This window comes from Helicoverpa armigera, chromosome 13, assembly GCF_030705265.1.
Source record: "Helicoverpa armigera isolate CAAS_96S chromosome 13, ASM3070526v1, whole genome shotgun sequence".
NCBI lineage: Eukaryota > Metazoa > Arthropoda > Insecta > Lepidoptera > Noctuidae > Helicoverpa > Helicoverpa armigera.
The window spans coordinates 6,041,356-6,066,658 of NC_087132.1; the positions used below are offsets into that span (position 1 = coordinate 6,041,356).

The window sequence follows — 25,303 nt, forward strand, 5'->3', positions numbered from 1 at the left end:
GTTCCCAAATGGAGTGAATATCAATTGATTACCTACAACGGATTGTTTACTCTAGCTTCATCATAAAACAGAATTAAAAGATCCAATTTTGGGCTTTGGGCAATGGGAGTGCCACAAGGCTCAATACTTGGTCCATATTTTTTTTTCTTTATAATGAATTAGGTGTTCTTGACTTTTGAGTCGTGATAATCAAAAGATAATGTTATGTGCGGATGATGATTATATTATAGTAGTATTATAGTAGGTTACTGGAGGTGAATAACACTTGATAATAGACCTTTGTTTGCTAAGAAAAACAAGACACCTGTTAAATTACATTAAAAGAGTTAAGCTGATTAGAAACGTGCTTAAGATGTTTAAGGGGCTTTCAAGAAAATCGAGTTAAAGAGAACGGTTAAGAACAGATTATTGAACGACCAGTTAGAGCACAAACCTATTTATTTTGTGTAACCAAGAAAACGTACTGATTACAAAGTTATAATGGAAACGATACTATTATATGATAACTGACTCCTTCTAACAAGCGCTCAGGCCTACGCCATTGAAACAGTATATTTCCAGAAGGGCTTTTCTGAAGTATCATATTTTTTACGCTTATATTTTCCTAAGTAACGTGACCATACATACATTATGAGCAAATGGCAGGACTTTAAAAGAGACCTTGACCTCTGTGCTCTCGTTCCTACTTCCCACAAGATGAGGAAAGGTAAGCGATATTATCTCCTTGAAAAATATTCAGGAGTCCAAACATTTTAATCTTGAATACACGAATTATCCGAGATTAAGATAATAATTTCTACGCAAACGAGTTTCAGCTGTTTTTTAAGGTAATCCTGCTTTTAAAGTAGTTGAACCTCGTTTACACTTTAAAACATTATGATTTTGATCTGAACGACCTCCAGAGAGCCTTCACCAGCTGCATTGACATTCGGTTAAGGTTTCCAATGAGATTTGATGATAAAAGCTGTTTGAAAATCAATGAGGTTTAGCAATACGATGTAGTGTATTGGCTATGCAGCCGCTGTAGCGCTTTTGTACGTAACGCTACACTTCATTCATATAAAAAATAATATAATGTTATAGATGTGATTTGGATTCAAAACTTGAGACACAAGAATTGGCTAAAATTAATGAATCAAGAATTACGTATCGAGGTTTCAATTTTCATTACAACCTATTTGTACTTTATTAAGTACACTAAAATAAACCACCTACCAAAGCACGCGTTGAACGACTTTTTTTAAATTTTCTGTAGATTACTAGACTTATTGTATTAACAATAGTCTTATATCTTTACAAACATAATACCTCCAGTATTACACTATCAAATAACAACAAAAATCATCACATCACGATGAATAAAAGCCGCTGAAACCGCTGTAACGGCGCTGCAGGGGCGCAAAGGCGACGACAGCGCCGCAGAAACCAGTCGAGTTTCAGGCGCAACCCGCGACGCTACTGTACCACTGCGCTGAAAAGCCACGCTGTGTACCGAACCAACCGCGGCATGGAAATAGACAGTGCGCTTGTTTTTCATATTTAGTGCTCCATAAACAAACGGTAAGCCTCCTTGTTTATTTTCCAGTGTATATTAAAAAGCTCTACTTTGAATGTTCTAACATAATAATCGTAATTCAAAATGGCATGTAGGTTTATGCAAATTTTATACCGCATTTGAGTTTAATCAACAATTATTTATATCCAACAATATCTGAGAATGAGCTGGTATTTCACAATGTATCTGTATCGTGTTGTGTATAGCATGAATTAAATATTACAACCCATAATCGTCCATTTTAGAATTTGTCTCGCGTTACTTATCGGGTTTCCTGTGCTCATAATATTTACGCAAAGTTCGTTGTAATCATGGAAGGTTAACTGTTTGTGGCCAGTACACACTACACAGTGTTTTTGTAATGTAGAATAGGTACATGAAATATAGGTTAAAATGGAGGGTGGACTTAGGGACAAAAGGACCCCTTTTGTACCCTTTTCACCTGCCCCCGCTAACAAGATGACTCCTGTATGGTCTTATTATGACAAGTTAACAAACAACTACCACGTTGGTGAAGGTTCCACAAGAACAATCAAGGAGAAATACTTCAAAGAGAAATATATTCTATTTTTCTGAATCACCGAGTCGGTGAGGGCGGAATAAACTAAATCAAAGGGCATGACTTCCGAATTTTTTCAGTAAATATTTATGAGTGTTTCAGTTTAGTAAATAAAATATTTCTTTTCTGATTCTATTTTTTCGTACTTCTGTTGTTACTTACAAATATTCCGAAAGATTTTTATTTAATTCGTGTAAACAGGGACGGGATTGGGTTACAAAATTAAATAGCTTGAATAACAATTTAATTATAGGATGGGTAATTATTAAATTTTAAAACTAATAATTACAAATAGCATGGACATAAAATATTAAACCACATAACTACTGATCAAATTGACCTATTTCCACTGAACATAATACGTTAGTAGGTAATAACTGATTCTACTTACATTATCAGTATTATATTTAGAATTGCCCTTTTCAACAGGGATTCGTAGAGATTTTGGGAGCATGAATAAAACATTAGTCCCACCTATGTTGGTAGACACGACCTTCATGTATATTATATAGAACACCTACCTACATAAATCCATATCAATAACATTTGGAAGGTGTACTAGGGATCAAGTAAACATACAATTTTCTTTTGTTTAGTTGAACAAATTGTAGATTATCGTCAGCATTGTAGTCGTGACGTAGATCCTAACGTCATTATTGTTCGTACGAGCTGACGTTACGACATTCGCAGGCTTTATTAAAGCATTTTAAAGACTCAATTACAGCACCTTCGACCTTAAACTCGCGGAACTACTTTATTATGTAACGCAAAGAAATTACGTTACTTTGTTGAGAAACACCACGAAGTAAGAAAAGAAAAAAGGAATTGCAGGAAAATGGCGTTTTGAAATTGTTTGGTTTTCAAACCAAGGTCAGGAAGAAGGTTATTTTATGACCTTCTACTTTTGCAGCTTCCTACTAAACTCTGTGCCAACGTGACTTAACTACTGGGTATTTCCTTTTGGAATTACTTTTTCAAAATTAAAAAGTATCGTTTTTACTAGATTTTTTATAAAACACAATAAGAGTTTAAAACATAACATATTATACGCTCAAGGGATAAACGACTTTCTGTTGAGGAAAAACCACATTATGGGCTCTCACGATCCAAAAATAAGTTAACCACACAAGCCACATCATACATAAATTTTCATAATACTTAGACTTCAACGATAAACTCAAAAAGACTAAAAAGTATGAAAGGTCACAGTGGACAGGTCACTTTACTACTTTACTGAACATAATAACACAGAGTATTAAGCTGTCATTAACTTATCCGATTAATCAGTATACGTACATACTTAGCCCTTGTTTATACGAACTTAGAGGGTAACAACAAAGTCAAAAGTTTATTGCACTTAACACGTGATAACAATGTTACGAGTTATATTCCCGTTATATCCCCGTAGATTATAAAGAGACATGCTTCCCAGAATAGAATACAGGAAAGCAGTAACAAAGAAATAAATAGAATTAAAAGGACAATCAGAAACAGTGAAATAAATCTCAAAACGTTTTGATTAAAAACTCGTCACTGATTAAGATATTACTTATTTATACGTACTACGTCCCTTAGGAATAAGGCTAATGGCAAACTAAGTTACAACCGACTTCAAAATTATTCGCCAGACTGCCGCAGGAGAGTAAACACGAATCATGTTTGAAGAAATAACATTCCACCTCAGACAGCATCAATTGTTCAATCAGCTGTCATTATCACTTAAGTTGAAACAAATATTGATCCAATAACAACAGAACTTAAGTACTAACAAACAGTTAGCGGCAACTTCTGCCAACACAAACAGGTAAACTTTAAACAAGGTACCTAGGTACGTAGCGAGCGACCGTGTGAAACTGACATCGATTTTATCAACTCTCGTGATTGAACCGTGTACTACAACCTTTATTGTCACACGTAGCTACGGTCTCTGCAAATGAGGTTCATAAAAGTGTGGAAGCTTTTCGACTGGACTTCAAATTGCTGTCCAGTTGGCAGCTGAAAGGTGTTTCTTTTCAAGTGTATTTTCAGTATGTTTCTCGATATACCTACTACTATTATAACAACGTTGAAAATGCAATTCTGAATACAGATTGAATTTTCAAAAAACATGATATACTATAATTGTTATTATGTATTAGTTTGTAGTCATTATTTTGTTTGATTTATTTATGTATTGTTTTTTATTTTTATATGTATCTATTAGTTTAAAGTATTGTCATGTTAACTATTTATGTACCTATTTGCTATGGGCCTTAGTTGCCTGATGAAAAGAAATAAATTAATATTATACAGTGAAATACATACAGTAACAAATACATACATAGTATATTAAGTTTAGAATACCATGCAACAAAGCATTAACTAGTAGCTCGGCAAAAAGATCAAAGATTATACACCAACCCCTCGCCTCGGGCTTGACATCTTTAAGCTACCACTTGATTATAATTTAATAAAGTGACTCTCTAGTTGTTGATCTTAATAAGTCAGGGCTCGGCTTGTCATGTTAAAACAGTAATATCTTTAAGTTTAATAAAAAGTACATAACGATATGAGACTTTATTTAATACAGCCATTTAATAAAGCTATATTAAATATGCGTTATCATGTGTTATCTAGTTTTTAATTAAACCGACTTATTAAATTCCAATGTATGCATTTATGGCGACGCTAATTATATTGGCGCATTGGCAAAAGCCTTTATTTATTTAGTATTTTTTTATTTATTCGATCGTCATAAGATGGGTAAGTACATACTTAGACATAGATATTTCTATGTTTATCTTAACCACCCAGTGAGAAATGACGTCACTTGTCTACGGATTAAAGCAGTCAGAGTTTACTTTAGCTTCAGTTCTAAATTCTTATCCACCTACGACTTTCTACATCGGATACGATACAACTTGTGCCTTTCATTAAATAAACACTCTGCTATTCTAAGTTATAATTAACATTATTTGTGCGCATTTATCTATCTACATGTAGGCAGGGTAGCTATTTGATTAACATATAAATAAATATATTCGTTGAACACCTACGCACTACAGTTTTCACAAGCTTTTCAACTCGCATTGTTAGCTTCTGGGATACAAATCTTATTTTTTTCCACTTCCTTTAAACTTAAGGACTTTTAATTTTGAACCTATAGTTTTTTTCCGATGGCAATATCTAACCTTTATTTTCTACCAAAATAATATTTCTAGAAGTTTCTTGCCTTAATTCCCAAAACATTTCTTATTATAAATACTTCTTAGGTACCTACTCAAATGCGTAGGTCTGTACAGACGACAGGCAGTTTTCCTAGGAACGCTAGATTAATAGTTAAACCACTAGGATTAAACATGTTAGTAGGTAGGTATTATTTATTAAAAGCTGAGCTTACGTTGATCTTCTTCATTTTGCTAATAAAGGTCATAATGTAGAATTATAAATACTTAAATCTTTCTTGTGCAGTAATATTTTGGTGATTTAGGATTACTTATTGAATTGAGGGGATAATAGTATTGAAATACCTGCTTAATTAAATACTTAATATTGAAGGGTTTGATCACGTAATATGAATCTGCTCCCACCTCGTTAACCCACCCCTCCATTCGTGAACCATCCTTTAACACCGACCCACATCCAGTTTCATCCAGGCTGTTATTCGAACTTATTTGACATTCGATATGAAGTGAGAGACTCCTGAAAGTCTGACTACCGGTCTTACTAATGGTTTTCGTCTGACCCATTAACTGGGTTAAGGAGGTCAGGTTGGCAACGGTTCCATGTGGAATATAGATGTTTTGCTGCATCGTGATTGTCACTATTGTCTAGACATAAGTAGCAGTAGAGTTTTTAAGTTCTTATGTGAAATCCTCTACGGGCATAATAGAACTAAGAACCTTGACCAACTTGGACGCAAATAAATAGGCATTCTACTAAATATTTACGTACATGGGAGTCATGATAATATTTAATAACTATTTCATTTCTACAAAATGAATCACCAAAAAGAATAAAACATTGTTAGTTCGGGATAAAAGCAAAGGCAACAGTTAACCTGCCTGCTTTATACATTTTAAAATGCAACGTCAATAAGTCACAAGCTTTCCAGCTTGACATGACTTGTAATTAAACCTTTTTGATCTGCAATCTTAAAGTGGAAGTGTTAGAGGCGGCTGTCTTGAGGCTCGTTCTTAGTGGCTATTCAGGGAAATAGGTTACAGCCGAGCGCTTAGGCACGGGTAAGATGGCTATCACTACTTACGTAGCGAGGAATGTAGGCGCATAACCCTTCGCTGCGACGCATTTGCAATTTTCAACGATCCAAGCAATCCCGGGTATGATGATTTAGGCTTTAGTATATCTTAATCGCTTTAATTTATCGATTGGTCGGGGCAAGGCGTCTTGGCGTATTTAACACTAGTCTTACATTCGTGCCATTAAAATCCCGAAGAAAAGACAATGTAAACAAAAAATAACAGTCATTTATTTATAGGTACCGATATACGATATTGGACCAATGTTGTCATTAATTTGACGTTTGATCGTTATGGTTAGTAGTTCAATAGTTTATAAATACTCTATAATGGTGTGGAAATAATTACATAATTAATAACACCCATGTAAATGCCATAAATAGATGTATACTAGCCACTCGGAGAGGTGCACGCCCTCACTAAGCGTGGGTAGATTGTAACACGTGTTGTTTCTGTACATACAATTTTATTATTGTTTGATTACACGAAGGGACGCCTTTTGTCTTCGACTAAAATCCTACGCATTTCTGCTGAACTCTGACATCCAATTATTTTTAATTTGTATCCACCAACTAACCTTCCCACCCAGTTACCTAGATGACCATTGGTAAGGCTGGTTGGCAGACTTTCTGGCTTCTGACTACCCATTACGACTGCGAAAGATGTATCGTGCCATCCAAAACACTGACCCATCCACAGACCAACCGCATCAAGCGCTGCTTAACCTTCCGATGACTATATAAATCACAGGTATATGTATTATCACAAAATAACGTAAGATTGTCTGTCTCACTACTATGGTGGGTACTAAGTACAGCTTTAACAATGAACCTATGTATGTTTAAGTATGAGGATAATAAGTTACACTATTTCAGAAATGACATGTTGACTATTTACCTACTTCTATTTTTCCCATAGGCGCTTGGGTCTATACTTCTTGATGGCTCGGAAATCTTCACGTCACGTCCGCAAAAATAAATTTTGGGTAAATGTGCCTGCGCTTGTTGAGTTACTTAAAATAATGAACATAAATATTTTCGTATCCAAATAAATTGGTATTTCATTCAGCATTTAGCTAAAACGTGGCTTCTCATTATCTCAGCTGTCCGGAGCTGTTATCGCTTTACGCAAATAATACTATCTGCACACAAACAAATATAACATCATCATATCTGCCTTCTGCACATTATGTTTATGTAGACCACCCGTGGATAGTCCCTTTAATTTGTCGAAGGCACGAGTACACGATATCGGCCCTGTTTGACTTGTATTATCATATTGGAGAAGAATGAGAATTTGCATATCAATCATAACATGATATTACCTCGTCGTATAACTTTGTATGTAAATAAAACTTCCTAACTGTATTAACATTTATTAGGTGGGTACGTTATATGTAGAATTGTCAATTCCCAGCTCAATTGATCTAGATACTTTCTAACAAATAAACCACTCTAACAAATACCCCTCTGGAATTACGGTTTCATTAGAAAAATATGATAGGTTCTTTCTGATGTTTCGAAAATAATAATTTACCAATATAATAGGATCCTCTGTTATTAGCTTTTTGATACCCGATAATGTTGAGCTTCCAGTCTCGCCGAAATGAGTTTATGACGATCTTTTTTATAGATTTTCTTGACAATATTTTCGCCGTCGTGAGCAACATCGTAACCTCAAAGAATAAAATACTGGCCTATAACAGGACATGCGTTACATAAAATACAACACATACACATGCCAATACTTACACGTGTACGAAGCGCTGGAAAATTGCAAGCCGTTTTCACAAACTAAAGGACGGAGTAAACAGATCGATTTATTAAATTACCCACCTTAACAAAAGTAAGGCCTGCGGGAAGAATTTGAACACTAACGTTTATTAGAGATTTTAAGCTGACTTACCGACGGCAGCACTTGTAGCAAAGGGCGACTCCGATTTCCTCAAGGTCGTCCGCCACCACTCGTATCCACATCATTTGGAGTTATTCCAAGCTTTTTCCAATACCTAGTTTTTCACACAGTTGCGAGCTCGCATAAAATTTAATCTGCCACCGTATTTTTCAAGATTTCATGATGACAATGGCAACTTTATTACGGTACTGACAGAGTGAAAGATCTTAGAACTGACCTGCATAATAATAAAGGACAAAGGTCTTTTTAATGTGTATTTTATCTTTAAGGATGAAATTTGCATATATAGTGTTTTTGGGGCTGAAATACTAAATTAGAAGATAATGTTAACTACATCTTCAGTACATTAGCAATATAAAAAGTCTATCCTGTTCCTAAACTATCAACCTTTGTTCGAGCTCTTCACACATTTTCCTACTTACGTACATTTATATTCAACGCCTCGGTGCAATAGGATTATTCTGCTAGCGAGATTTATAGCAGCTCTGGCTATAGGTAGATATGTTAGGTATAAGTATCTTAGTGAATACACTGCTGTTTACGAGCTCTCTGGCTTCATTCTTTTATGTGGACCCAAATAAATATCCTATTTTTTCATCTTGGCTTATGGCTATCGATTCTAGTAGGTGGCCGACATTCAGTGTGGTAATATTTTAAGTGCGAATCTCGGTCAATATTAAACGTAAACTACCTATTTATATATCTCAAATTAATATAGGTAGGTTCAAGTTCTTGCCCATGAAACTTGACGCGGTGACGTGAGTCTCAGAGAAGAGTCGAGACTGCTTCCAGCCATCTTTAATTTCAATGTGGATGCTCAAATATTTTCCGGATTTGCCGGATTGCTAGTCGCAAATTAAATTCATCTAGGTACTAATGAATTTAAGTAAATGTAGTGAGTAAATTAAGTACTTAGCTATCCATCTCTTTGTGCACTTTACGATATTGTACTAGTAAAGATGAATTAGAACAAATTGCATAAAAAATATTTTGCTGCATAAAAATATCAACCTGACCACTTCCACATTTTTCTATAAACTTGAAATAGGTAGTAAATTTCCCATAAAACGTCTCCTTCACGATGCTTGCCACCTTTATTAAACCAGTTAAAATTACTTTCTCGATACACAACGTATTTTAATTGAAATTTTACGTAATAGCGAATGTAAGGCTGAAATGAAATGTCGTTTATACACGTAATAAAATAACGACAAGCTTTAGTTTGTTAATAGATTTTTTTATTAATCTTGACGGTTTTACAATAAACAAAAGTGCGAAAACGGGGACACTAATCATTTTCAAAACTTTAACTTCATTACATCTACTTTACCTTGACGGATCTTAACAACTATGTAGATGCCAATGATTTAGAACTTTAGACACGGAGAAGGGTGCGAAGGCTTGATTTTCGTATATAGGTAGCTATAGGTAGGTACCTACTTGACATGATAAGATATAGGGGTTTCGTTTTCCTACTCTTTGTTTAGTAGACCTTAACCCTTTCTCACAAACGGCTTCTTTACAGTTAATCAATGACAATGTGTGCTCAAGCTTAACTTTGTCTGTCTAATAGAAGCGGAAAAAATATACCGAACAGCATAATATTAGTTTTTATTTGTATAAGATAAGGTCTAAATATAACTTTCTAGAACTTCATTTGTTTTTTAGTGTCAAGATATCAGAAAGTCTAACGACATAATAATTGTGAAATGAACCGTCATTGTCCTAAGTTTACATGCGACCGCGTGGGCGAGGCGGCGTCTCGGCGAGCCCTAGGACCATGATAACACAGCAACACTTCTAATTTTAAAACTCTATATTAGATCCTGTATACATTATAACGGTTGACATCTACCTAACGACCTTTTATATACAAAGAATGAGCCTTAATTGGACTGGGGATCATGTAAGATTTTTAAAGCAATCTACATTTAAAATCACCATTTCGCTCAAGTCTTTTTAACGTAAAACTCATCTAAAGTTCTGAACAAAATACTGTAAGAGTATTATAAAGGTTTACCGGGATACAAAATTCTCCCAATGAAGTCAAAATTAATCGGAGGATTAAATAGTCAGATGAGAAATTCTAAGAAAAGGATGCCACCTTTTAGAAAACAGATACCTATTATCTTATTTGGAGAGATTTAAACGATCTAGCGATATAAAATGATAAGCTGAAATAAGACGTAGCAAAAAATTAAAAAAAAAAACAATTAATGAGTTAAGGAGATCAAGAAGGTCTTTAAATCTGTTTAAATTACGTAGTTTCGTATATACCTAAATCAATACTTCCAGACTTCTTCAACCAAATATCAATTCATACAAAATTATGATTGATATTTGCTGAGTGCGCATTAACGATAGATAATTAAGTAAGTAGGAGACTTCAGTAGTCAAGGAATAATTTTAGACATCCGTTTTCCTTTTTAATTTATGGCAGAAGTAGTTTTTGTTTTCGAAACTGAGAAAGAGCTCTCTAGGCGTACGAGAGCAATCATGTAATTATCTTATATAATAGATATAGGTTGATAACTTGTATTTGCTACTTTACCAGTTATCAAAATATGTAGGAAAATATCAACGTAGGTAAAATAGCGCAAACTCTTCGGTATCAATAAATTCTATGTGAGCTAGCTATGTTTAGCGTGACTTTCGATAAATTTTACCACCGATACAGATTCGACGTACATTGAACCATTAACATTTTAAGCTTGGCCGTCAATGTACGCAACTAGTGACGTAAACATCGGGACTTGGCCAGGAACTGAACGTAGAGGCATCGCATCGCGCAGCGGCAATCGATCGGATGCGCGCGCAGCTCCGCCATCCTGGCTTCAGTACCGAGTGGTGGTTCCAGTCGAACACAATATTCGACAGAAATGTACCAAACCCGTGCTAAGTGACTACATAAAGACTTTTTGTTAGATAAAGTGACGACCAACTCAATAGGGGATCAAATATAAGGTCAGTGGTGTTAGGCTCTCATTGCCAAAGGGCGCGATCGAAACGGTACGTCGAATACTGCAATTACCATTTCAGCAATAGGTTGTTTCAGATCTTTTCTGTCGATATTTTTTCACATTAACTGATTTTACACACCCTTACATGTAATATTTAATCTGTACGACGGAACAAAACATTTATCCCTACTCGAGCATGTTAATATAAAACAAGGCGTTTATACATGGCCGTAAATGTCTAAGTGTCCCTAAGTAGCTATATACAGTATACATAGAGCGTAAGTCTTTCCTGAGTTTGACAGTTTTACCGTCGCTGACCTCTCCTGAAACCAAGCGTTAGCCGTTGCTGCAAATAAATAATTCATATATTTTTTTATTATCTATTATAAGACTTATGATAACATTCAATAATTTCAATGACAGTGAAACACTTTATCGTAGGTGGGTTGTGCACTTACCCCACTTCCCTCTAAATATAAGTCAAGGAAGTTTTCAGGGACAAAGACTAACAACAGAAACGACTTTAGTTTCTAAACTCTCGTCGAGAATGCTACGAGAAATTTAAACCAAAAGCAAAAAATTGTCTGTGAATATGGCCGTTAATATCAGCATTAAATAGTTATATATTTTCATCTGTTACAGTGTATTACTTAAAACGGATTCTCATTTTCTTTGATAAAGATTTTTTAAACCGAGTTAAAGAGTTGAAACTCCCTGTCATCCAATTAATCCGAGAAGGACAAATTACTTGCTAGACAAATTCATCAAATTCACGCCGACATATAGATCAATAACAGTTAAGATATGTAGGGCAATATTTCTGGTCCCATTTGGTCTAGTTCGGGGCTTAGATAAGTTAGGCATTCCATTTGCCAAGTGGAACAGACAGCAATCAATTCAAAGGATTAATTTACGGAGATATATAATAGACATTCCAGATATTGTTGTAATTCTGTAGATTTTTAGACTGATAGCCTTTCGTAAGGTACTAGGCGTGTATAAAGAGTGGAGGGGTGTCGAATGAAATGTAATGAACTCTTATCCAACTCTTTGGAACCGTGTAACTACTTTGACGTTTTGAAAGAGCTTCTAAGGGATTATTTGAAATAAAAAAAATCTCTGACTTTATTTTTAAATGTGTGACAGGCAATCATGTCGCCGCTGCTTGATACGCTGCTGCGGTGGCGGCGCGAGGCGGGCCCCGAGACGGCGGACGAAATAACTACGCCTACATCGAAGAACAACAGTAAGACGACACTAAATATAGCCTTTACTTCTCTATCTAGCTTTCTAGACAGATCTACAGCCTTTACAATACAAGTAATATACCAATAATAGCTATCTACCAACGTTTTTGTGTGGGAGGTGGTTTTTCAGCAGTTCTACATATTTTCGGTCCTGAATGAACGTTTCGGACAGACCCTTCTAATTCATATCTGCTAAGAGTTTTATGACCGTAATAACCACAGAGTATTAATATTATAAAATGACACATTTCTGAGACATAATAAGGATACATTTTTTATAATATTTACGTAACAATTAATATTTGTCTCAAGGTTCAATACTGCTGTAAAAATGTTGGCGAACTAATTAATCAGTTTTTATCAAATGTTAATGATTGTTACACTGGTCGAGTTTAATTTATACAGCAACTTTTTAAAGCTTTACACTAGTCATTATGCAACATACAAATTAAGCATTGTCCACAATGGCATGTTTTGTCTAAATAAGTGAATGAAAATCTACCCTTTTAGCGTGCCTATAAATGAACACTACAGTTACACCTTATTAATGAGATATCCACTATTCCCTTGTCATGCATGAATGCAAACAATATATATTAATGAAATACTTAGCTAACTTATGCCAAACCAGATATTTAGGCAGGCTTAGGGTTAGCAGAATATACAGAGCCTTCATTTTTTTTTAATTTTCCCTATCTAGAATATTATTCTGAATATCAGAACTAAGTAACAGGAGTTCACAACGACATTGGGACAAACTATACTCTATTAATGAATGAGCATTAAGTAGAGTTACCATCCAAATTAACTTGTAGTCACGCTTGCATGAGAATAACTTACCTACTAATACGAGTATGATACCTTTAAATCTATAATTCTCACAATAAAATACTTCTGCAGCAAGTACAGAACCTCCGATGCCGATAACATCGTCGACCGTGCCTCCGACGCAGGAGAGCATCGGAGAGAAGACAGCGGAGATAGCTCGCAAGATGAACATAGAACCTTGGCAGCTGGTGGCCATACTTGTCGGTAAGCATAATCTGTTACAGCCTTTTTATCGTCCCACTGTTGGGCACGGGCCTCCTCTCACACTGAGAAGGATCGAGCATTGATCACCAGCATATTCATCAATATTTAATTCATTTTTGGGACTTTGACTAGGAAAACTTTTTATTTAGACAGTTTTCGGGTGGTTGTAGTAGATGTAGTAGCAAAAGTAGATAAAAAAGATGTGAGTGTAAGAACGTCAAATTCATGTTAAACGTTTGTCAAGGTGTGGGAGTGGTGGTCCTCGGAATATGCTTCTGCTGCATCAGACGGTGTTTCCGCAAGCGACGCTCCAAGGATGGCAAAAAGGGAATGAAAGGTGTCGACCTAAAATCCGTCCAGCTTCTTGGTTCCGCTTACAAGGAGAAGGTAATGTTTTGGTACTATTCGTCATTTACATCAACATCCCCAAAAACGACTCGAAATACTTTTGGTATACGGTCGCCTGACTGATCTCTTCAAATCAATAGCTACTTGCTTGATTTTTACAATCACATTTGATTAAAAACAAATAGGTGTTTCCGCTTATTTATTGTTTTCCCTGACTTGAAGTGGACAATTTTGAAAATCAAGAAAGTTACTATTTGTAAGGCTCATAAATGATTTGGTATCAGCTATTTTTAAGAAATACGATATTCATATGAAATTTGCCGCGGGACGTGCATGTAGGTTCAGCCTGACATGGAGGAGCTCACGGAGAATGCGGAGGAACCGGATGACGGCGACTCCAAGAAAGAGGAACAGAAGCTAGGAAAACTCCAGTACAAGGTATGTTTAAACGAGCCCTGCGTACTAAAGCCCCGTGAAGATTGACTGACCGGTTTGTAAACATAGACTAAACAAGTGTCCATTTTCACACTTCATTTTAATATCTCGCAGAATGCAGAAACCTCAAACATCTGTTTACATAATTTCTCTAGAGTATGGTTTTACTAGCATCGTAATTAACCCATTCATTCAAATCGTTAATTTGTTTTATGACCTCATCGCCACTCCGTTACAAAGTCTTCGAATGCCGCTTATGGCCAATAACAAGAATTAACTGCATCATCAAATCCTTTACACATCGGGACCGAGCAGTTTCTAATAGTTGACATTTATCATTGTCTTATATTTTAAGCGTTGATCTCAATTGAAGGCTTTGTTTGCAGCTGGAATATGATTTTAACAGCAACAGTTTGTCTGTTACTGTTATTCAAGCCGAAGAACTCCCTGCCCTAGACATGGGCGGTACGTCTGACCCCTACGTTAAAGTTTACTTACTCCCTGACAAGAAGAAGAAGTTTGAAACGAAAGTTCATCGGAAGACTCTAAGTCCCGTTTTCAACGAAACATTTGTGTTCAAGGTAAGTCAAAGGTGACACGAATTCCTAATTTTCAAGTGTTTTACAGACATAATGTTATTCATTCCCAAATTATTTATACAGAACGTGCCGTACGCTGATGCGATGAACAAGACTCTTGTGTTCGCCATCTTTGACTTCGATCGGTTCTCAAAACATGACCAGATCGGTGAGGTGAAGGTGCCGCTGTGCCAGGTCGACTTGGCACAGACTATCGAGGAGTGGCGCGAGCTGCAGAGTGTTGAAGGCGAAGGGGGGCAGGTGCGGATACACACACACAAAAAATATCTCAAGTATTATCGTCCACCTTGAAACATCCAAGTATTTGTACAAATGTAAATGAACATTTAAATTCCGACGTGTCGGTCGGGAAGCACAAAAGCTACCGACACATGCTTTACTTTAAATAGGCAATATTTGTAGTTATTATCTTCGTCTTTATAAAATGAAAAGCAAAATGCTTGTAACGAACGATGAGAGAGCAATTCACACTAAAAAATATATTATTTAAATCATTATGGAACTATTGACATGGTTTGACACAAAGGTGAATTTATTTTCTTCAATAATAAAGCTTTGCACGTTGGGCCTAAAATACTTCAGTAGTAATACTCGATTCTACGTTATGCTTTGAACTATTAGGGAATAATCTAACTGTCTTAGGCAGATGTTGCAACAAATCACAATTGGTACAATTGACAATCACACCCAGGTCACATCAACATCAATTCAGATCACAAATAACTACCAACTAGGAACATCATATACCTACGAATAATTAATGCACATATAGAAATAAGTCAACAACACTAACGAAATACGTATCTGCAAAATATGAACTAAGAAGACAATTTTATATTTTTTCTTAGCTTAGGCTAGACTGGCAAAACACACACGACAGCCACACGAGTTACTCGAACCTACATCTGACTACAAATTTTGTTACTTACTAGATTTGTGTTTTGGCAGAACAGCATTATTTTAATTAACATTTCGCCATTCTTACAATCAATGCAATCCAACTTACCATTTTATTCATCCATTTATAAATAGTCCGTCAAATGTCATCAATTTTTACCAGATTTTTATTCATCTAGATTTTTTGTTTAAGTATTTATTGGAAGAATGGTCTAAATTTTTACAATTTTACTGCACTTTTTTATACGAGGAACCTTGACGATGTTATCTAATAATTTATTTATTTCATAAAAGCCTCAAGGAGAAAATCTCGCCAGTCAAGGGACCTCAACATGGATTGAGTCGTCATTTATTTTTCTGATAAAATTAATTTCGACAGCAAAAATGTATTTACTTGGTTTTTCTCTTTTTCTCCATATTTTCTCTGCTCTGCTTGGCTGTGTTTGATTGTGTCCTGAACAATCTTGCATGCCGCTTCAAAAACGAAATGATCATTCACGTAAGTATTATTTTGAGACACATCAAGATTATCTAGGTACTATTTAAATTATATAGGTACATGAATCGTATTCAAAATGGCGTGCTGTTTATACCAAACCGACAAGTGGTTAAAGGTTATTCAACCACATATTCATAAGCAAGCTTCAATCTATTCAACAGTATGTAAAGGACATTGGGCCAAGATTCAAACCCATACGTTATTAATTTTAGGTTGTTAGGCAGCATTGTGAGAACATAATGTTTGATCCACATCAGTCAACTTCTGAAAATTATTCACCTAACCTGTGATCACCCGTCATACATTATTTTCTGTTATTACGTCTTATTATTTATATCCATCCGACACTTTGATTTTATTTTTATCTTGCGGCTGGGGAATGTTGCATGTTTGTCATCTTATTGTGCTCGTACATTATCTGACTTGCCATTTTGTGTCCAAATCACTGTTTATACCTTCGTATTGACGTGAATCCGAACGAAATGACAAATCAGAGTTATTTGTGATACACGATTAATTGGCTATGTATTGGTGTTATTCACTGTTATCCAATATAAGTACATTGGTTCCTTCACTACTCAGACATGACAAAATTTATAAATTACAAAATCTTACAAACAATCGCACAAATATTTCCCTACGTGTGTAATTTGATGTTGCCCATGTGACTACATCTTGTGTCTACGTTACATCATCATGATAAATATTTAATGATTAATGATGCACTTGTTCAAGTATGTTGCAGGTCACCTTCTGACCAACGAAAGAAGATCCTAGTAATATCCTACTGAACCAATATGTACTTATTGCATGTTTGTGGTATTGGTGTAACCAAGGGGAAGCGCGTTGTGAAGGTCACTTCAGTTATTATAACAATTAACTAGACAGTATAACTCGTACAACTATATTTGACTATGGACCTCACAATGTGTTTCGTCCGGAACTCTCTTCTTTAGAAGCTTTATATGCCAGGAATTAGCTTCTATAGTATTGACGACACAAAAATAAATAGCTGTTCTACCGGGATGTACACACGTTGATTTTGCAATCATCAGATCAAATGAATTATCTGAAGAATTATACTTTTTTGTCAGTTAAACATTAATCAGTCATGAAACCCAATTATCAGTTATATTTTTCGGATAAAAAGTATCTGAAGATCGGAAAATCAATCCAGTACATTTCCTTTGAGAACAAGTTTAGCTACACCTTTATCAAAAACTCACAAGGCGCAGCTTATAACTAACACCGTCATAACACTAGAACGATATTGAAATATTTGTTTACTGTTTAGTGTGCTGTTCTCAATAGCACCTATCGATGTATGTATGTATATATACCTAGTACTATTCTAAGAGATCCATTGAAGAACACTTCGAATATTCGAAGTACTTAAAGATTTTATCGTCATGTTTTATGTCAGTCAGGTAAGCAACGACTTCTATCTTCTGTAATATTGCTATAATTCTTCAATGGTTCAATATTGTTCGTTGTATGTGTGTATTGTACCTATATGTGTATTGTTTAGCTAATTGCGATCTGTTCCTAAAATGGTTAGTCTCTCTTTCAGATTAGGCACATTCTTCAAGGTAACATGTTGATATTAGTTGGTAGGGTGTACTCATTGCTGTAGGGTGAGGGTCAAATAGTAGCAAAGTATAGGAGAGGTGACCTAGATTACATACTTCTCTCGCATTTTGATGATCTGAGCTGGGTGTAACAAAAATGATAAATTGGCTTCATTTCGGCAACAGATCGTAATAAACACACTCCTCATCTTCTATCCTACTACCTACCAGTATAAGTTTATATATTTCAGCGGAAATCTGCTTCATATTAGGTTTGATATGAACATTGATGTATATATTTATTTTGTTCGTCTAGAATTATGTTCCAAAGAGTTATATGTATCGTGTTTAATTTATATTATTAGATAAAGTGACATATATGTGCTAAAACGTTATATGTAACGCAATGAAAGTGTTCGTCAAATGTGCGTATGATTAGCTGCAAATTCCATTATTTTCGAGGCTATTAATCTCAATTGTTTACGGGCTATGCGTCCCAAGCACGTGGGTCGGCGCAGAATTTCAGTGGTTTTGTAAAATAAACATTGACATGAATATTCATGAAAGGTAAATATTTAACTTCCCTGAACTGAAGCCCTGTGCCGATAAACCAACAACCATAAATACGCTTCTAGGTGACTACACGGAGCTATTGTTATGTTTATTTGTTTTTTATTTCGTGTTACGAGATTTTGAGTGCCCTGGTCCGCCCTAAGCCGCGTTATTTATGGCCCATATTTTTTCTATGTTTTATGAATAGCTTTTCAAACCCGTTCTCAGAACGCTATATTCCTTACACAACTTTTCCTATATTATCTTCCATACAACTCACATCCTAATAAACTGTTTGTTCAACTCTGTTTATTGACAATGTTAAATTTAAAAACACATTTACAAAGAGAAACATCAGCATAATACCTTTGATTACGTCAGAGATAAAAGAATATCTTTCGTACAAAGAATTGATTACATTCACGTACTATACAGGTTGTTCTACTTCGTACATTCGCTGTCGTGGGAAAGTATCCATGTTCGTTGGATATTGAACAAACAGTCATGTTACATGTTGCATTTTGCAGGACAACAAGTTGGGAGACATTTGTTTCTCATTGCGTTATGTACCGACGGCCGGGAAACTGACAGTTGTCATTTTGGAAGCTAAGAACTTGAAGAAAATGGACGTGGGCGGTCTATCAGGTAATATTACAAACATAATGTACGGCCTTAGTTGTTTACCATATGAACAAAAAACACTGATAACACAGATATCTAATTTCACAGGGGTTTTAGGGTAACTGTACTTACCTACTATAAGTATTTTTAATATTTTTGTAAGAGCATAGTAATGTATACTTTTCACTATGGTAGCATCACATAAACGATTGAATATATCTATACCTACCTATACCCATTGCATGTTCTTAACACTCTCATCATTCAATTAAACCATTTCATAATATGAAACTCTATAATCGTAGATATCGCAATAATTATGTAGCTTCATTGATCCATATTAACTTTCATATCGAATTCTAAGTTTTGTACATATTTAATATCATTTACACTACTATTTTACAGTTCACGAGTTCATGCACTATTTATTCCAAACACAAGTATTTTACCAACATCATATACTTACTTAAATTCACAGCCTATATTTAAAGCATTTAGAAAATAATAATTTCAATTGTTTTGTCATTTCAACTCAACATAGTGTTTACATTTGTAACTAATAGAAGCAAAATTGTCTGTTTCATATTCGACTCGTGTTGCGGCGCCTGCGCACAGATCCGTACGTAAAGATAGCACTCATGCAAAATGGCAAACGTCTCAAGAAGAAGAAAACGAGCATCAAGAAATGCACACTGAATCCCTATTACAACGAGTCATTTACTTTTGAAGTACCATTCGAACAGATACAGGTGCGAGCCGAGATTCATGCAAAATTCGATGTCGCAGCGCATAGTCTGGACAAACCAACCAATGAAAAATACATACTGAAATATCATTTCCTTCAAACAAGTTATCTTATTTGCCCTAAAATTTTCTACCTTTATGTATTTTTCATTAAAATTGTCTTAACTGTGCACGATTTGATGTTGTGGACTAATTGTTGTGATTATATGAATTATGTACACCACTTGCATCCATACCCGTTCCTATCCTTTACATAACATATTTGTGTTGTATCATTTTATCTGCTCTTATGTTTGTTTTAATTTAAGAAGCTATAGCTTCTGTGACTACTGGCTTAACACAAATCTTTATGGAATTATTTACTCAAAATTCAGATCATTCTACGTAAATATTTGTTGTTAGTATGCAGTTTCTTGATTGTTGTATGTCCTAAGTTATTTATGGTTTGGTATGTTCTTTTGTGTTTCTATAGATGTTGTCTAGTTAGAACATGTGTAGTTTCCCCTAGTACCTATAGATTCTGCTGTTTCATGGATCATTCTATCATCTGTCTCTGTTCCCGAATGGCCCGCCCCCATCTTTTCCTTTTTATATTGTTCAAAGTCAATATTTTATATTTCATTCACTTTAAAATGTCGACCTTCACTTGTAACACCGCGTGCGTGTTTCGACTGAAGGTTTTCATTTTTTGTAGAAATGTAACATTTTGACTTTAATTAATATTGTATCCCCTCCAACTCTGAGTGGTGTTAGCAATCTCCCCTCGTGACTGCATTGCAATTTGGTTACTTCAAACTGTAATTACTTATGGTTTAAGGAATCCAGTTCCTCGTTCTTCTTCTGCATTCTTAATATTTTTCCACATTTTCGTATACTTTTCCGTATGAATGCTTTGTCCCCCTGTTGCGTTATTTATTTATTGTGAGGTATGTATCGTACATTGCTGTTACCTTCTATTTATGCTGTTGTACTTATAAGGTTTGCTAAAGTAGAAATATTACTGTTTACTGTGCTTTCATCTGAAATATCTATTCATCTTATGCTGATATTGCCTTTTTTGTCTATATTTTCTTACATCTACAAAATATTACACCATTCTAAACAAGACACAAAAATTACCTTAAACAATTAAAATAAATTGTGCTCTTGGGACTTTTTACATTTCTGATAACTACTTGTAATATACTAAATATGCTAAACTCAATACCTTGATGGTATTTTTGTGGTGGCTTATCAAATATACAACAGAAAACGCCACATTAGATGAATTTTTAAAAAGTTTACAGCTTCATGGTATTATTTGGTTCAATATCTAAATGACCATACTAAAATACATATGCTTGTGGGTACTCTAGTTTGTTTATATATTTGCACATTATGTATGTATGTATGTACATTTCATCATAATAAGAGTACTTACGTAGTTAGTTTCGCTTCACGAGAGCTTAGAAAATATTAATTTTAATGTAGGCCTTAATTAGTCTGGTTTAAATACTTATTTCGTGCTTATCAAGTTTGTGCATTTCCTTGTGTTTTAATATTTTTTACTAACACTGGTATTAAAAGCACATTAAAACATCGGGGAGTGTACAAAGTCACGATAATCATGAACATAACATACTAAACTAGATTAATTTCGTATAAATGAACCAAAAGTATTTAATTTGTCTCTAAACTCTTCTAAAATTTAAATACCTACATACGATTATTACAGAATATGTAATATATTGAAAATTTAAATTAGGAGTCGGGTATAATCATTTAAGTACTAAAACAAGACAAACTCATTTTTCTCAGCTCTCGTAGTTACCTTATTATCATAGAAAAGTCACTTTGTGCTTTCACTAGATATATCATTAATCTGAATCGCACCACAGAAAGTTAACCTAGTGATCACCGTGGTGGACTACGATCGCATCGGCACTTCGGAGCCTATCGGCAAGGTGGTGCTGGGCTACAACGCGTCAGGCACCGAGCTCCGCCACTGGTCCGACATGCTGGCCAGCCCGAGGCGCCCCATCGCGCAATGGCACACACTCAAAGACCCCGATGATGGAGAGAAGAAGGATTAAACGCTGAACTGAGGTGCGTCCTTGTATTACCTACAACGCTTACAACACTAGGTAGTTGTATAATTTTCCTAATCTAGCTCAACAAAGCAAGAAAATTTTACTACAACAGGTAACGTGTTCTTTATTAATTCATAATTAACTTTTAATTCATTAGTTAGCTAATAGTTATCGTTAGTCACATGCATAAAATTAAATGTAAAAGTTTTATAATATTCTAAAACGTTGATGTTGTAATAATTTTCAGTATAAGAAGCAGAAAAACCAAACTGAAGTACGAGTGTGAAGAATAAGCGACTTTATAATTATTTATTTTTAATTTAGAATATTTGCTGTTTAGTTATACGTATTAAAATATTGTGTTGGATCCAGTATGTGTCCCCCTAGAACTTTATCATTACCAAGCGCTTGATAAATGTGATTTAAATGTTGTCTTTAATCGTTCCCGATTTAAAATTTAATACTTAAATATTTCGGTGAAAATTGTAAGTAATTCCAAAGATTTAAATGTTTTAAAACCTCACGTAATGATTTCGCTAAATAGAATGTTGCTTACAAATTCTATGCGAAAACTGTGCATGGTTTATCTGCGATAAGTTTGCATCTGTGCAGTTCCGACGCGATTGGTTTTGGGTTGTCGCACGGATAACGTAGTTTACAGACACAACAGTTTATGTAGGTAGATGACTTGATTGCATTAGCGACTGCATCGACGCAAGTGTATCGACTAGAATTATTCTGTCACCTCGTCACGACTATCTAATACTCGTATCTTGCTAAATAATAAGGATGTTGGATTAGCAATATGTAAGTTGTTGTGAGGAGTGTAGGGATTGTTGTTAGAATTCCTTTGCTACTTCCATGTTCTTAGCGTCTAATATTAATTTATTTTAATGTTCTCGCTAATAAATAATCAGCTTCGTTTAATAAGTGTGCTTTGTTATCAAAAGCCGTTACTTGACGTAAATGTAATCGAAAATATATTTCATTTAAAACCCTATTACATGAAGCTGTGTAAATAAGTTGTATCCTGTTAAATTTATTACATTCTATTTTACTATCATATAAGTGTTATAGTATTGATACCCTTTTATTATAATAATAACAATGTTCCTCAGGGGAAGAGAATGTGCCGGCTACATTAGTTTACGTTTAGATAATTTAATTTGTTATTAGACTACAAAATATATTTTGTCGGGATAGTATTATTCTCTTCTTGTGAGGAACAATAGGCCTATTGTATAGGTACCTAATCATTATTATTTTAAGACATGACATTCTTTATAAATTAATTATTATCTTCTGAAGTCCAGTGTCCATCGATTTATCTGTATGAGTTCGTTAGTCTTATGTTCGAATTAAGTATAAAAAATACTTATATAATTTAGGTTAGGTAGAATAATTTATTTTTATTTTATAGTTACGAAATGGACACTCAATATACGTGGTATCATCGAAACTAGTCAAACGTATAAGACTACCTACAAATAAAAATACATACTTATACTTTAAAATTATACTGTTGAATAGTTCAAAATCGTTTAAATGGTTCTTTACGATATAATGTAAAATCGTGATTAGACTGCTGTTCGTCTCGTCGTGTCGGTAAGGTTCGTCTCGAGCGATTTATAAATCTCGTCGCAAGTTATCCTATTTCATTCGTATCGGTTCGAGGTACCAACGTATTACTGTTAGGTAGGTAAACAATCATCGAACCATCTCTTAACTTTGCGGTTCGAGTACCTATTTATACCTACATACTTAGCTAAAGCTTGACTGTTGTTGATCTCAAACATATGTGTTATTGTGTATATAATGTAATCACATGTTAAATTCCACAATCACATTATACTTATGTACGTATATCTATGTACCCATAGGGGTGATGGAGTCGGGCTTCAAGTAAATTTAGAAGTGCACCAACACGAAACAAGTAGGAATAGACTTGTGGTTCAAGTACTGTATTTAACAATAAATATAATTACTATGTTAATATAATATAGAACTTATTTATATTTGTAACAGATTCATTGACAGGAAAGGCAGAAATCAGTTTGCCTCTGTCGTTAAAAATACGCCTCGACGAAATGATAATGAACATGCTGATAACAGCAAATCAGACGAAAATATTTTCGTCGTGATAAAACTTGATAAATGAAAATATTCTGGTATACAGAGCATCTGTCGTGAATCTGTTGCAGCTCCACTCAACTACTTTATAATCCCTGACCGCGCAGATCGAGCGGTTGCGCCTCGGTAGAATTGACAATATAGATATTTCAAACGCTATTTATTATTAACATTTTGTAATATTAAGAACAAACGCCAGGAAATATGTGAATAATCGCTAGAACGTAATATTAAGAAATATCGGAACTACATAATACATGATTCGTACATACTCTCATGCTGTTAGTAACCTTCCCTCACTATAGTCATCACAGCCCTATCAAACATTTACAATTTGATTGAACTCTACTGAAAAGGTTGTACATTTACTATTTAATCTCAAATAATACCAATGAATTATTCATTGAATATGATAACTGTGGATGACTAGAGACCAAAGTTACAATGACATAAGTAAAAACACATATCTTCACATTAAAATAAATAGTCTATTTATATCACGATAGAATGTATAGAAAGAACAATGAGTGTTTTATTTGTGTCATTTAACTTTGACGACATACACTAGAAGTGTTTGGTATGTAAAACCGTTCTCAATCCAGGTTGATAAACATTTTCAATTGGAAACCTGTATAGCAATCTCTATGAGTGAAATAAAAATTTAATCACACTTTAAGTGTAAAATGTTATATCATTGAATAGTTAGCTTGTATCATACAAAGTGGTGTTAATGTGTTGGGCTGTTGTAATCATTGCTGTTTGTTACAAACTCCTTTGCTAACTTTAGAATCGTAAAAGTGTAACCAATGTTAATGAAACTTTCATTTGTAGTTCAGATATTCACAACTATGCAGGGTTTATCTGTAACTCTTACTTGCCCATCTCTTGCACCAACTATATAAAATATACTTGTAATTTTGTTGACACAAAATTGTTATCATAGATATAATGTATATACTTAACTCTGAAACGGATTGATAAAATAAATTATCATATCACTTGCCACTTAAATAAAAAATCATTGTCTCATTATTATGTTAAAGATTTTATTAACATTTTGTTTAGAAATATTAGATACTTTATTTTATTATTACACAATATAATTTTTACTAGAGTTTATAATAGTAATGAATTATGTAAACTATAAAAATGTCTATAATACATAATTACATAGACAATTGGTTTCATTTTTGTCCTCTAATTAAAAAATTAAGCACTATTTACAAATGATTGCGAACAAGTAGGTAACTAGAAAAGCAAATTATAAAAGACTCTTACATTATAACAACAATGGACTGGCTGAATTCTAGTGTGTGAACAATTTCTTATCTAATTA

General features: G+C 34.4%; 1 protein-coding gene across 5 annotated transcripts; it reads left to right on the forward strand.

The window, feature by feature from the left end:
* The first annotated feature begins 1,400 nt into the window (after positions 1-1,400).
* On the forward strand, positions 1,401-25,211 carry LOC110376170 (synaptotagmin 1). Of its 5 annotated transcripts, none has more exons than XM_021334556.3 (11): positions 1,401-1,560; positions 12,373-12,472; positions 13,374-13,505; positions 13,750-13,892; positions 14,193-14,291; positions 14,675-14,869; positions 14,951-15,127; positions 18,931-19,048; positions 19,640-19,773; positions 21,646-21,853; positions 22,085-25,211. In XM_021334556.3, exons 2-10 carry the CDS (start codon positions 12,379-12,381, stop codon positions 21,838-21,840), a joined length of 1,287 nt encoding a protein of 428 aa, XP_021190231.1. In that variant the 5' UTR covers positions 1,401-1,560; positions 12,373-12,378; the 3' UTR covers positions 21,841-21,853; positions 22,085-25,211. The 5 variants fall into 5 exon arrangements, with proteins under 5 accessions (XP_021190231.1, XP_021190232.1, XP_049696285.1 ...); XM_021334557.3 differs by lacking the exon at positions 1,401-1,560 and adding an exon at positions 11,072-11,230; XM_049840328.2 differs by lacking the exon at positions 1,401-1,560 and adding an exon at positions 11,072-11,230 and having other exon boundaries at positions 18,940-19,048.
* The last annotated feature ends 92 nt before the right edge of the window (positions 25,212-25,303 follow it).

Coding starts and splice junctions, on each gene's coding strand:
- LOC110376170 (XM_021334556.3), top strand. CDS start 12,379: ATGTCGCCGCTGCTTGATACGCTGCTGCGGTGGCGGCGCGAGGCGGGC. Junction 13,893..14,192: donor GTTCCGCTTACAAGGAGAAG/GTAATGTTTTGG, acceptor ACGTGCATGTAG/GTTCAGCCTGACATGGAGGA. Junction 15,128..18,930: donor TTGAAGGCGAAGGGGGGCAG/GTGCGGATACAC, acceptor TGCATTTTGCAG/GACAACAAGTTGGGAGACAT.